The sequence below is a fragment of the Physeter macrocephalus genome, chromosome 16, assembly GCF_002837175.3.
Source record: "Physeter macrocephalus isolate SW-GA chromosome 16, ASM283717v5, whole genome shotgun sequence".
Lineage (NCBI taxonomy): Eukaryota > Metazoa > Chordata > Mammalia > Artiodactyla > Physeteridae > Physeter > Physeter macrocephalus.
Window position 1 is genome coordinate 13,582,433 of NC_041229.1, and position 13,450 is coordinate 13,595,882.

General features: G+C 54.4%; 1 protein-coding gene across 1 annotated transcript; it reads right to left on the reverse strand.

The window, feature by feature from the left end:
* Positions 1-2,078: 2,078 nt before the first annotated feature.
* On the reverse strand, positions 2,079-13,063 carry ABCG4 (ATP binding cassette subfamily G member 4). Its single transcript, XM_007124209.3, has 14 exons — positions 12,822-13,063; positions 8,476-8,593; positions 8,227-8,359; positions 8,044-8,094; positions 7,693-7,838; positions 6,411-6,534; positions 6,170-6,284; positions 5,833-5,975; positions 4,745-4,843; positions 4,351-4,519; positions 4,155-4,255; positions 2,900-3,058; positions 2,610-2,728; positions 2,079-2,494 (listed from the first exon to the last, which is right to left on the reverse strand). Exons 1-14 carry the CDS (start codon positions 13,057-13,059, stop codon positions 2,269-2,271), a joined length of 1,941 nt encoding a protein of 646 aa, XP_007124271.1. The 5' UTR covers positions 13,060-13,063; the 3' UTR covers positions 2,079-2,268.
* Between the last annotated feature and the right edge of the window lie 387 nt (positions 13,064-13,450).

Genomic DNA, 13,450 nt, shown 5'->3' on the forward strand with positions numbered 1-13,450 from the left:
CTCAAGGCCTTCTGGACAATTGCCTACTCCAAATCTCAGGCTACCAGAGCCATCTGTAGTCCTGGTGGTTGATGGCTCGGCCATGGGAGTGTGGCTCGGTAGGAAAGAAGCGAGGAAGAAATGAGGAAAGTTGTGCTGAGCCCAGTGGGGTTCCTGCCACTCTCATCCTGGGGCTTAGATCCCTGGGCCTTTCTGCTTCTCGCTGCCTTCACAGCCCCTAACCTCCCCACTCCCCCACAGGCACAACCGGGGAACCAGGGCTCAGTGAGTTCTGAAAAGAGAGTCGCGTATCACTCAGGCAAGGATGGACCTATGCAACAGACACAGAACCCCTGCACGCAGCTTGCAGATCCACCAGTAACAAGCATCATGGGCCGAGGCCAAGGACGAGGGGTCCGGAGGCAGAAGACCTGGTTGTCTGAGCTGGTTCCCACTTCCATTAGCTAAGGGTCCTTGGGCAAGTTCCTTAACCCAAGTCTCAGTTCACTCATCTGCAAAATGGGTTGTCGTGAGAGCTAATGCAGGGTTGACCTGACACTCCCTTGAGATAATGAACCTAAGCATTTGTAAGATGTGAAGCTTGATACAAATATCTCATAAGATATACATTCACCAGCTTGACTTCCCATCCCCTGCCACAGCCTCCCTGAAGCTCACAGACTTCTTGCCAAGAGCTCTCACAGCCCATGGTACCAGGTGCCAGACCCATACACATTTACACACTGCATACTGTATAAATATAGGTTTTATTAATAATGGGTGAACTCCCACAAATACAACTGGCATCTCTGTGTGATGGGGAGAATCTGTGGCAGGGTAAGGAAGGTAGGGAGGTGTGTGTACAGGACGAAGGGGGGACAAGAGCCCTAGGGGAAGGGGAAATCAGAAGTAGAATGAGCCTGGACCCGCACCCCCAGGAAAGCCAGACACGTTCTAGGTGTGTCTGTCGCTCTGGTGCCCAGGGCCCACCTTGGCTGATAGAACGCAGGTGGAGAGACGTGGACAAGAGTTTGAACGAGCAGCAAGTGGCCATGGAAGGGGAGGGGGAGTGAGATTGCCAGCTTGACACACAAAAGAAGAGCCATGGGGTGGCAGTGGCCAAGTTCATCTTATGCTCATGCTTGTGCTTGTGTGGGGTCCTGAACTCCAGGGAGCTGGTGCCCTGTGCCACCCCTGGCTTGGGACGGAGGGAGGGAGGGAAGACTGGGGGGTAGACACCTGTGGATCCTGGAGACGCCCCGGGCAGCACCAGCCTCATCCTTAGAATCAAAGCGGAATCCCCCGGAGGAGGTTGACACAGCCCTTCCCAAAGCACCCACCGCCGCCACCACCAACACTCTTCCTGTGTGAGCCACAGCGGGACAGCGAGTGTGTGTAGGGCCGAGATTGCCTGTTCGCATATATGTGCCTGTAACTCAGGAGAGGTGAGGGAGCATTGCGGGACCACGCGAGCAGCAAGAAAGGAGGCTTGGGTCTTCTCCCACTCACCCCCCAGAATAAAGTGCATTCTCCAGTTCCAGTGGCGGATGGGAGAGAAACACAGTTATTATTGCAGAGGTGCCACAGGCCCGGCCCCCACCAGAGGTGACGGGGAGGAGTCCAGGGGACAGCCCGTGGCGCCAGGCCTCTCCAATCCCCAGGATTGGGAGGGATGATCCAGACAGAAAACCCAGCTTCTGTCCCAACAGATTGTCCAAATCAGCCAGGGTCTAGGGGCAGGGAGAGGTGAGGAGGAGGAAGAGACTTCCAGAGTCCATCCCTGCTCCATTCCAACGTCCAAATGGGACATCCAGGGGACCCCACCAGGGCCCAGCCCTGGAACACCAACCTTATAACAGCCCAGTTTACAAACACTTGTGTGGTGGGGACCCCCGGGGGGGCCACTTTGGTCAGTTGTCAGTGGGGTCCTGGGGAGCCTGGGGCTCCCAGACAGACAACAGAGGAGGGGGGTTGTGGGGGCAGAAGGCGGGTGGCAGCCTCCCCGTGGTCTTTGCATGCAGATGTTGGAAAGAGGAGGGAGGAAGCTACAGACCTACAGACCGCATCAACTTGGGAAGACTCCTGGGCGTGGCGGGGAGGCCTGGCACCCCCAGCCCCAGGGCCACGGCTGGGAGCGCAGCCCAACAGCCAGCCTGTGGAGGAGCTGAGAGAGGGGAGGGCGGCTGCACCAGCAGCCGGGGCCCAAGTCTTCAAGGTTAAAACAGTCCCAAAGGGCTGGGGCCGGGGGCTTCCTGCTGCAGGGGCTGGGGCGCAGGCCAGGGCGAAGCTCTATCTCTCTGACTTGACCCGGTAACGGAGCACAAGGTATGCCAGCAGCCGCAGGGCCAGAAAGAAGATGCCCAAGACCAGGAAGTCCATGTAGAGCTTGGCATCCTCCACATCCAGCGCTCGGAGGATGCTCTGTGGTTCCTGGAAAGGGCAGCGTTCCTCCAAGCAGGTCAGGTCTCCTCGCTCCATGCCGTAGATGGTCAGAATCACACCCTCAAAGCCATACCTAGGCAAGCAAGGGCATCAGAGCGGGACACAGAGCCCAGGTGCAATCTCTCACCCTTGGGGCATGGCCTCCTACAGGGAGGAGCAGGGGCAGATGGTGAGGAAGGGGCACTGACCTGACATAGGAGAGGTAGGAGCTCCATTGCAGGTAAGTGGGGATGGTTTTGAAGCTGACAAAGAAACCGGAGAACAAGAGGACAGGGATGGCGGTAACTGGGCCCACAAATGTGGCCACCTGGAGGGGAGGGAAGGCCACCGGGCCATCACAGGGGTGATCAGGACAGACCCAGGACTGGGGTGGCCCCCAGGTTTCCCACAGATCCATCCCATTCCTTAGGCAAGCCCCTGATTCCTTCCACCAGACTCCGTCCCCCCTCTTGGGGGTCGCCACCTACCAGCCCCTCACCTGTAGGGAGTTGGAGGCAGCTCCGATCAGCAGCCCCAAAGACTGGGCCACCAAGGCCGTGGCAGTGGCCAGGGCTGAGAAGAGAAGGAAGCGGCTGGTCTCAGCTGGCTGGCTTGTCATCCAGTACACAATGCTGCAGTACACCACCGGGCACACCACCTGGTGTGGGAGTGGGGACAGGGCTGGGCACAGGCCAAGACCCTGAACTCCACCCAGGCAGAACCTCTAGGACAGCAATTGCTAGAGCATCCGTGCCCGCTCCTGCCTCTGCACCCCTGTTCATGCAGTCACATGAACTTGACACATCCCCTTCCTCCCCGGCTCTAAGAACCTCATTCATCCTCCAGTCTCACCCCTTCCATCAGGCCCGCTCGGACCCGTTCAGGCACGCTGACCTCTCTGAAGGTCCTTCCCATCTGGACCAGCATATTCCTTATATTGTTAATTAATTAACTGTATATATGAGAGCGTTTTGTCCCCCTGGATGCCATCAACTCCCGGAGGACAGGGACCGAGCATACCGTGTACAGTAGGGCAGGTTCTTCCCTGCACAAGGCGCCCAACCAAGAGGCAACCAGAGGTGGAGCCCCAGCTGAGCTCTTCTCACCCTAGCACAGTGCAGCCTCCACCCTGAGGAAGGGACACGTTTTCTAACTTGCTTAAAGGTGCCCTACGGATTATTCGTGGCCCTGGTGCTTGGAACAGGGTAGTGGTGGCAATAACAACAAGCAAACCCAGCAAACATTATTGGGTACTTGAGCATGTGCTGAGCGCTATTCTAAGGACTTTACATGTATTAACTCATTTCCTTCTCATAAACAATCCCGAGGTAGATACTATCATCATTCCATTTTATAGATGGAGACACTAAAGCAAAGAGTGATTAGGTGACTTGCCCAACGTCTCTCAGCTAACGAGGAGGAGTACGGCTCCAGAGCCCACGCTCTTCTCTACTGCCTCGAATAAGATGCACAGAGTCATTTGTAGGGCTGTTATTTTCATCATTTTCGGTTTGTCCTCTCTTATTCTCACCGGAACATAAGTTCCACAAGGTCAAGACTACTTCCATCATGTCTGTTGCTATATCCCTAGTGCCTGGCACGGAGCCTGGTGCGTGGTAGGTGCTCACCACCTGTTGCTAAGTGAGACGAAGTCAAGGAAAGGATGGCAGGTAACAAGGTTAAGGGAAGCAAGCAGGCAAGGATGGAAGGAGCAAGACAGGAGGGAGGCGGTGGCGGGGGGGAAAGAGGCTCACCTGGAAGGGCACATCGGCCATGGTCTTGGCCAGGTAATACGCTTTGAGGCTGTACCAGTAGTTGAGATGCTCCCTCATGAAGACGGCCATCTCTAAGGGGACTGAGGACACAGGTCGATTAGGCACAGCTGTCCAGCACCCCGGCCGTACCCCGTGCCCCCCACTCCCGCCCCACGCCCAGGGCAGCTCGGCTCACAGGTAAGCACAGTTGGCATCAGGGCAGCAAACATGAGGAAGAGCATGGAGAAGAAGAGGCAGCCCGTGTTGTTGAAGACCTTGCTGGCATCGTCACCGATGTGCAGGTAGAGGAGACCAATGAGCACGCCGATCACCACATGGGACACAAACCGCAGGTGGGTCAGGACCTGTGTGAGGGGTGATCACGAGGCGAGAGGATGGATCACAGGCTAGGGATGGGCAGGCCACACTTGGGTAGGAGTGTGGCTGTGCCCTCACAGGCACAGAGACCCACGGGGGCATTAGGGGGAGCTGTTGGGGGAGGGGCCCCATCACCATCCCAGCTGCTGGGATCCTACGCCCCACAAGGCCAGGCTTATGCCAGCCTCCCCTCCCCCAGCTTGATGTCTCACCGTGTCCCTGAGGATGGACAAGAAGGTCCTCTTGAAGAGGATGCAGAACTGTGTGAGGGTGCTGGTGGCAAATGTGTGGCTTTCAATGGGATCCACTTCCTGGAGAGAGGAAACTGGATCAGGTGAGCCTACCCTACCCCCCACCACGCACCCAGCTCAGCTGGTGGGAGAGCCCCTGAGCCCGTCCCCGGGGCAAGGGTCCTCCAGAATTCTCCACCATTGAGTTGGGTACCTGGAAGCTGGCATTAGCGGTGTGAATCAGAGTGAGATTCAGAGAGAGACACAAAGAGGGAGAAAAAACTTGGGAGGGAGGAGATAGAAAGGAGTTAAGGACACCCATGGGGGCTACTAATAGATCAGTCACTTCTCTTTATTTATTTTATTCATTTATTTATTTTTTTGGCCACACTGCGCCGCTTACTGGCAGACCAGGGATCGAACCCACACCCTTGTCAGTGAAATCACAGAGTCCTAACCACTAGACCACCAGGGAATTTCCCCAGTCACTACTCTTTAATCCATTGAAAACATTTACCCTAAGAGTATAATACCTTTATGCCACCAGTTTCACAATATTATTAACAATGTTAATAATGATGACAAAAGCAACAATAACCCTCCCAGTCCTCCAGGGTTATAGTATCTCATTTAAGGAAGGGAGCTGGCATGGAATGAACACTAACTGTACCAGCTAGAGTGCGAAGAGCTTTGTGTGATGATCTAATTGGTCCTCCCAATAACCCTGTGAAATAAGTATCATCACCTCCAAGTTAGTGATGATAGTAAACCACACTGGCCACAAGGCCAGAGACAGCTTCAGTCTTGCTTACCAGGTGGCACTAAGGACAACATGCTACAGACGCTCAGTAAGAATTTGTTGAACAAATAAATGAAAGTCGAAGCTCAGAGAGGTTAAGTAATGTGCCCAAAGTCACACAGCTAATAGCAGGTCTATTCCAAGTCCTGGGTTCTTTCTAAGCACCCAGTGGTTGTGATGCCTCTGGCGCATGTCCTCTTTGGCAGGGCCATGTCCAAGGTCCTCTCTCTCCTCCCCCACTCTGCACTCTGCCCTCTCCACCCCTACTCACCGGAGGGCAAGGGGGACAGGGGGCAGGGACCTCATTCTTCTCAGGGCTGCTCTTCTTCTCTGCCATGGCACAGAGCCCATTCTGCACAGCCCTGAACAGCAGGGGATTCAGGTCTCCGTACTCGCCAGAGGCCACCTCGATGACTGGGGGACACAGAGGGGTGTGCTCAGCTAAGATCTATCCTTGCTTCCCAAGGGCAAGCCAGCCCTTCCTTGGGTGTGCGCGGAAGGCAGGCGACAGTGAGATCTCTGCCCCTGGGAGGCCCAAATGCATGATCTGAACCCCCAGGTTTGGCCCGCCACCATAACCCAGCCCCTACCAACAGGCCCCCACTCACTGAAGTCAGCTGGGTTGTGGTAGGTGGGGCAGTGCAGGCCGAGCCCCTTCAGATAGGGGATCAGGTTGGTGACCACGCCCTTGAAGATGCACTGACCCTGGCTCAGGATGTAGAGCTGAGGCAGAAAGAGAAGGACGAGGAGAACAACACAAGCGGGTCAGGCAGGTCCCACGACACCTCTACTGACCCCTTCCCCATCCCCATCGCAGGCCGGTCACCTTTGAGTCCCAGAGACCCTCACCTTGTCAAACATCTCAAAGAGCTTGGCACTGGGCTGGTGGATGGTGCAGATGATAGTACGGCCCCCCTGGGCCAGGGACTTCATGAGGGACACCACTTGGAAACAGGAAGCGCTGTCCAGACCACTGTCCAGAGAGAGGCCACCAGGGGGCAGGGTGAGGTGGGCAGAGACAAGGGAAGGGACTGTTTGTGTGGGGCAGCTGCTATGAGGGCGAGGGAGCTGGCAGGAAGGGGGTCACCCTGGCCATCCTTTTATCCCATCCACACCGTACAATTCAGGCATTTGGAGGTACCAAGAAGCCCAGAGTACTGTTAGGTGTAACAAGCAATTATTTAGCACCTGTTGAATGCCAGGCACTGGGATTACAAAGATGAATAAATAAGACATAGACTCTGGTTGGGAGGGAGAGAGAGAGAAATGCACAGATCATTTGAGATAATGTGGACCATGCTGTAGAAACATGGGGTGAAGTGGGGGGAGGATTCAGCTCTGTTGTACAAAGGTGTTGGAGGGTAGTCAGAGAAGGTTCCTGAGTGAGTCTGGCAGAAGAAAGAACTAAGACAGGTGAGGGAGGGAGGAAGGGTAGGTGCGGTGGTGAAGGGCATTCCAGGCAGAAGACACAGCATGTGCAAAGCTCAGAGGCATGAAACACATGGCTGGACTAAGAGAATTATAAGTGATTCAGTATTATTAGAGCATGAAATACAAAACAGTGTGAAGCAAGATGTGAGGCCAGAGAAATAGGTTCAGACCAGGACCTTGTAAGTCCTCTGACTTCATTCTCAGGACAAATGGGAATCACTGCATATTTTTAAGCAGGGGAGTGAGTATTGTCAGACTTTTCTTTTAGAGAGTTCACTCTGGTTGCAGTTTGGAAGAAGGATGGTCTGGGAGAGACTGGAGATGAGGAGATAGGAGTCTATTGCAGAAATGCAGGCAAGAGTTGATGATGTCCTGAATTTAAGCACTGGCACTAAGAATGGGGGTGGGGCGAATCTGAGAGATGTAAAAAGAACGTAGAATCAGCAGGACTTGGCGATTGATTGGCTGTGGGGGAGAGAAGGAGCAGGCGACATCTGTCAAGGAGGACATCGGGATTTCTGCTAGGGTGAAGGATGGGGCTGCTATGGCAACAGGATTGGCAGGGGTGGAGCCCTTCTCTGGCCCCAGGAGGCTGCAAACACATGCTCTTGTCTCCAGCAGTGGAGCAGATGCAGCCTCTAGCCCTGGCTCTGGGCTGAGGGGAGGAGGCATCCTGGTGGGAGAGGAGGGGGAGAGATACCTGGTGGGCTCGTCAAAGAACATGACAGGTGGGTTGTTGACCAGCTCCAGGGCGATGGCCAGGCGCTTCCTCTGCCCTCCGGAGAGCAGGGCTGTCCTCGTGTGGCAGCAGGACATCAGGCCCAGTGCTGTGAGGATCTCTGTCACCTGGCCCGGCCGCCCACCCACCCCAGGTCAGCTTCAGAGTCTCTGCTTCCCCCAGCACCACCCCAATTTAAGTAAGCATCTCCCTGAAGCGTGATGTCCCAGCCTTGGCCGCCCCTCTCCTACCACCCAAATCGGGGGCCCCAGAACTCAGCAGCACTGCAAAGCGCAGCTGTCCCGTCCCCTCCCCCCACCCTCCCCCACTCACCAGCTCCTTCTTCACCTCCTGCTTCTCACTTAGCTTCAGGTTAGCAGAGACCTGGGGCCCAGAGAGAAGGCGGATCAGATATGTGTGGGAGGGGGCACAGCCTTGACCCCTGAGCCAATGGGAAGGACGGGGACAGCAGATAAAGGGAGGACTAGGAGGAGGGGACGGCCATCCAGCTCTCACCATCATGGCTTCCAACACTGTGAGGTGTGGCAGCAGCATGTCGTCCTGCATGATGTAACAGGACATCTTTCGGAAGGTCCTCAGCTCCCTTGGCCTCCCGTTGACCAGGATCTGCCCCTTCATTCCAGACTCCCTGAAGGAACGTTGGTTGGGGGATGGGGCTCAGGGTCACTTCAGAACAACTTCTGTGCTCCCCAGGGGACCCCTCTGCCTGGTCCTGCCCTCATTCTACCCCAGCCTTGTCCTCACCTGTATCCTGCCAAGATGTTCATGAACGTGGACTTGCCAGCCCCTGAGGGCCCCATGATGCCAATCAGCTCCCGGCGGCAGAATTTACCTGATAGGCACTTAAGGAGAGTCTTATAACCTGCAGTGAGGGAGGGAGGAACTTTTGATCAGGGCTACAATGAACAGAGACACCCCAAACTCTTAGGAGCCATGGCTGTCAGTGAAATAGGCAGTCCCTACTCACTGTGAATTGGTTAGCATGGAGGAGTGACCCTCAGAGCCCCAACAATAACCTATACCCTCTCATCCCGTCCCCCTAGAAACGACCACCACTAATGTCAAAGTACCCGAGGTGACAATGTTCTTCTTCTTCTTTTTTTTTTAAATAAATTTATTTATTTATTTATTTTTGGCTGCATTGGGTCCTCGTTGCTGCGCGCGGGCTTTCTCTAGTTGCGGCGAGCGGGGGCTACTCTTCTTTGTGGCGCACGGGCTTCTCATTGCGGTGGCTTCTCTTGTTGCGGAGCACAGGCTCTAGGTGCGCAGGCTTCAGTAGTTGTGGCGCACGGGCTTAGTTGCTCCGCGGCATGTGGGATCCTGCCGGACCAGGGCTCGAACCCTTGTCCCCTGCACTGGCAGGCGGATTCTTAACCATTGTGCCACCAGGGAAGCCCGGCAGTGCTCTTCTGAAGGCCGTGGGAAAACCCCCACATCTGACGGATGGGCGTGGAGAGGAGATCAAAGTTACAGTAGACTCTACTCTTCTACAAACACAGCGGCCACCCTCTCATCCCCTCCAGGAAGACTTTCCCAACGATCCAGCCTGAGCTGGCTGACTGTCCTCTGCGCTCCCATAGCACTTCTCATATGCCAACACGTTTGTTACTTGATGTGCCTGCCCCTCATTCCCCTCCTCCAGCCTCTTAGTCAGTGAGCTCCTTGGGGGAAGGTTCTGTGTCTTTCTCATCTTTGTAACCTTAGCAGACTGGCTGGCACGTACTAGATGCTCAATAAGTGTTGGTTCTATGAGTGTGTGTTCTCAGAGCCTTGGCCTCATTCTAAAAAGCCTTCTTCGGGGTGCTCTCTCTGCCCACCAGGCTTGTCTCTGCAGACCCTAACATGGCCCAGTAAAATCTCACCTTTCATTCACTCACTGGGAGGCAGCATATGCATTAAGAGTACCAGTTTGGAGTCGGGTGGATCTATGTTCAAATTCTGGCTCCACACTTACCAGCTGTGTGACCTTGGGCAAGTTGCTTAACCTCTCTGAGCTCCAGGTCCCTCATCTGTAAAATGAGGATGATAGTACCTATCTCATAGGGGTGCTATAAGGATTCAATGAGATAATATATGTAAAGCATATGACACAGTGCTTGGCACATAGAGCCCATTAAAAACAAGTGACATTTTATAATTAATCCCATTTGGCAAGCGCTTATTGATATAGACTACATTCCACGCTCTGTACCAGACAGTGCACCAAAAAAAATGAGGAAGACAGTTCCTGCACTCAAGATAGTGATAGTCTAGGTTAAAAAGATGGACAAGAAACCATCTGTGGATCTGAAGAAAGATAAAATAAGGGTTATAACAGAAGTACAAATCATGTGCAATGAGAATGCACAAAATGGAATTGATGAGGGTGGAAGGGCAAGGGGAAAATCAGGAATGGCTTCATGGAAGAGGCAGCATTTGAGCTAAGTCTTGAAGGATGAGCAGCATTTCAAAATGGAAAAGGAAGGCAGAGGCTCTCCAGGCTTTGGGAGGAAAAGCTCTGCTATACGACAGCATATATGTAATACAATCCAGGGAACAAAGGGCAGAGACTCCATGGAGTCAACTGGTGAGACAAGTGGGTGGAGAGGAAAGATGAAGCCAAGGAGGCTGGCCTTGCCTGCTGTGCTTGCAGACCTGCCTCAGTGAGGCCGAAACACCAATCTCCTACCAGGTACTTTGCTCACCACCACCCTCCTCCCACCGGTACAGAGCCCAATTCCCTCTCCATTCTACCTCCTTAGCAGAGGCAGTGAAGGGATGTGATCTTTCACCCTCCCTCCACAGAACCCAGCCGTCCCTCTGGACACATCCGGTCAGACAGGGGATCAGCTGCCGCCCACTCTGGGATCCTGATCACACCAACTGCCCTTTTGGTGCTTTCCAGTTTACAAAGCTCATTGCCTCAGTCACTGCTGTAGCAACATGGATGAGGCAACTGGGGCCCAGAGACATCCAGTGACCTACCCAAGGTCACACACACAGCAAGTTCTTTACTGGGAGAGGGGAAAGCATGGATTCCAGCCCTCTGCCTCACTCATCATGGCCGTCAATTAGAAAGACGTGTGGATGTGCATGCCAGTGTATGCCTTTCAGAGCTACTCACAGGAAGCGATTTCTTTTGCAGGGGAAGAAATTGACAATGATGACCCCTCCCTTCATTTCATCCCCACCAAGCACTTGATTGAACACTATTGCCGAATTGAAATATCACCCTATGCTTGCCTTTCACAAAGCATTTTCACAGCTAACATCTCAGCTGAGCCGCACAACAAGCCTGTGTGGTGGGTATTCTTATCATCCCTGTTTACAGACGAGGAAAGTAAGGCCAAGAGAGGGTAGGCAGCCTGCCCAAGGTCACACAGCTTACAAGTGGCTAGGAACCCATGTCTTGGGACTCCTGCTGGACCACAACTGCTCAGCATGGGAGGGGCCTGCCATGCCTTCAGGATGGAGACCCACCACAGTTCTAGGTCTGCCTCAGTCAGTAACTCTCTTCACAATTTTATGAAGTCACTTAATCCTTCAGGGCCTCCATTTCCTCATCTATAAAAGAAGGATAGTATATCTCCTCCCAAGGACAGAATAAGGTTATTATGAATAATAAGTAAGATAATTAATAAAAATTAATAGAAAAGGGTTTTAAAAATCAAGAAATGTCCTTTGTAATTAGGAGAGGTGAGTGACAAATTCTTACGTGGGAAAGACAGAAATCTCCCTCTCTCCACGCCCCTTGTTCTTTTTCCTCTCTGCCTACCTCTAATTGCCTTCTGTCCTCCAGAGAAGGGGACAGGGATTCAAGTGAAAAGAGAAGGCAGAAAGAGGAGGACAGAGGGCAGAGAAAGGGGCAAGGGATGGACGAGATGGCAAAATGGCCAGAAAAGCAGAATGGGGCTGGCAAGGACAAAGGAGGGAAGGACCTGGTCAGGGGTGCCCATTCGTTGTGGCTGGTGGCTTGAAGCAACCAGAGAGCTGGCCCATCTAGACACATTTCTTTTGTATCTTCATTTCTCCTTAAAACTGTGAGGGCTAGGAAAATAACAACTACCTCCTCATTTGGCCCGGAGCTGGTCTCAGGGCCGAGAGGCTGCTTAGGGTTAAGGTGCTGAGCAGGGAGCCCGGATACCTCAGTTTCCAGTGGCTCAGGCCCTGTGACCTTTTGGTCCCTCATGGGAGTGAGGGTAGGGAGTGCAGAGAGAGCTCAGGCTCAGCCCTGCTCTGAAACACCCCAAACAATTCTTAAACCTCAGAGAACAGTGTCCCAGCTCCACCCCTGATCCACACCCAGGCTCTGGGGAAAAGCCCAGCTTCCCTATTCCCAGCTCAACCTGCCCACGGCAGGGAGGGTGGGGTGGGGGGCAAAAGCTGCAAGGGATGCAGGAGATGGTCGGGGGTTCAAAGGAACTCAGAGCCCCAGCCAGACCTTACCCCACTGTGCTAATGGGAGAAACAAGGAGGAGATGGGAATGCTTAACAGGGAAGTTAAGAGAGAGAAGGGAACGCTGCATGGAGAGCTGGAAAACCTGGCTTCTGGTCCCAAGTCTGCCACTTATTAGCTGTGTGACATTGGTCAAGTTACTCAACTTCTCTGGGCCTCAGTTTCCTTATTAGTAATACAGGGATGTCATCTATCCTGTCAAGCCTTCACCTTCCATGCCTCGGAGGACTTTGGCAAGAAAGAAGTAAGAAGACAGGAATGAGAACATCTTTTAAAATTAGCAGAGCTCTGTAGGTCCAAGGATTTTTGCTAACCACTGAGGATAACCCCTGCAGCGCAGCCCCTACTTCCTCATATCAGCCCTCAGAGGCAGGAGCTCTACCTGAAACAATGAAGGAAAACTCCTCATGGACCAGGGGTGATAGTGTCAGCCTGGAAGAGGAAATAACCAATTGAATCTAGTGTCCCATGGTGCTTACAGGTGTAGGGGGAGTGCAGACCCCTGGCACCTCAGCTGTGTGCACAGTGAATGAGGGGCATAGATTTTAGTGGACCCGCTCCTGCCAGATTTGCAGAAGAGGGGACATCCAGGCCTCATGCTCCCAAAGGGGCAACTCATGGGGGCTCACAGCTCCCCATCAGGCTGCTCCCTTACCCCGTTTGCGCCAGCAGGGTCCCTCCCTCACGGAATAGGACAGCTCCACAAACTCGATGTCCACGGCCGAGCGCTTGGGTAGGTGGGAGAAGCGCTGGGCTTCGGTGATGTGGTTCTCCACCTTCTTCAGGTGTGTGGTCAGCATAGGGGGCTCCGCCCCATCCTCCAGCGCCACGGCCATGGCCACAGCCCCAGGTCCTAGTCCACAGCCCACGGCCTCCAGCGCCTTCTCCGCCATCACGCCGCCGCCGGCCTGCAGGGAGAGGGCCTGCTCAGTTTGGGGCAGACCCTGATCCCTGGCTCAGAGCTCCCTTGCTTTCTAATGTGCCCTCGCCCCCACTCCCCGCCTCCCTCTCAGGGTAGACCGGCTACTGCGAGCAGCCCACATCCCACCGCCAGAGCATCTGCCCTCCCCCGACCACCACTCCCCGCGCAGCAACGATCAGTCCCGACCTCTCCTCGGTCCCGGGCAGCCCCAGCCCTAGCCTGGCCCCAGCTCGGGCCCTCGAAGCCCGCACCCGCTCCCTCCTCCCCACGGAGGCTCTAATCTCCTTACCCCGCAGGCCAGCAGCCCCAGGGGACTGGATGGGGGGTGGGGGGAAGGGGCGGCTGGCGGAGGCCGCAGGCTA

Bases quoted from the DNA above. Each gene is read 5' to 3' on its own strand.
- ABCG4 (XM_007124209.3), bottom strand. From the start codon at position 13,059: ATGGCGGAGAAGGCGCTGGAGGCCGTGGGCTGTGGACTAGGACCTGGG. The intron at 6,535-7,692 runs GTATCTCTCCCC...CTCTCTGGACAG, and splicing joins TTCTTTGACGAGCCCACCAG to TGGTCTGGACAGCGCTTCCT. The intron at 4,256-4,350 runs GTGAGCCGAGCT...CTGTGTCCTCAG, and splicing joins GATGCCAACTGTGCTTACCT to TCCCCTTAGAGATGGCCGTC.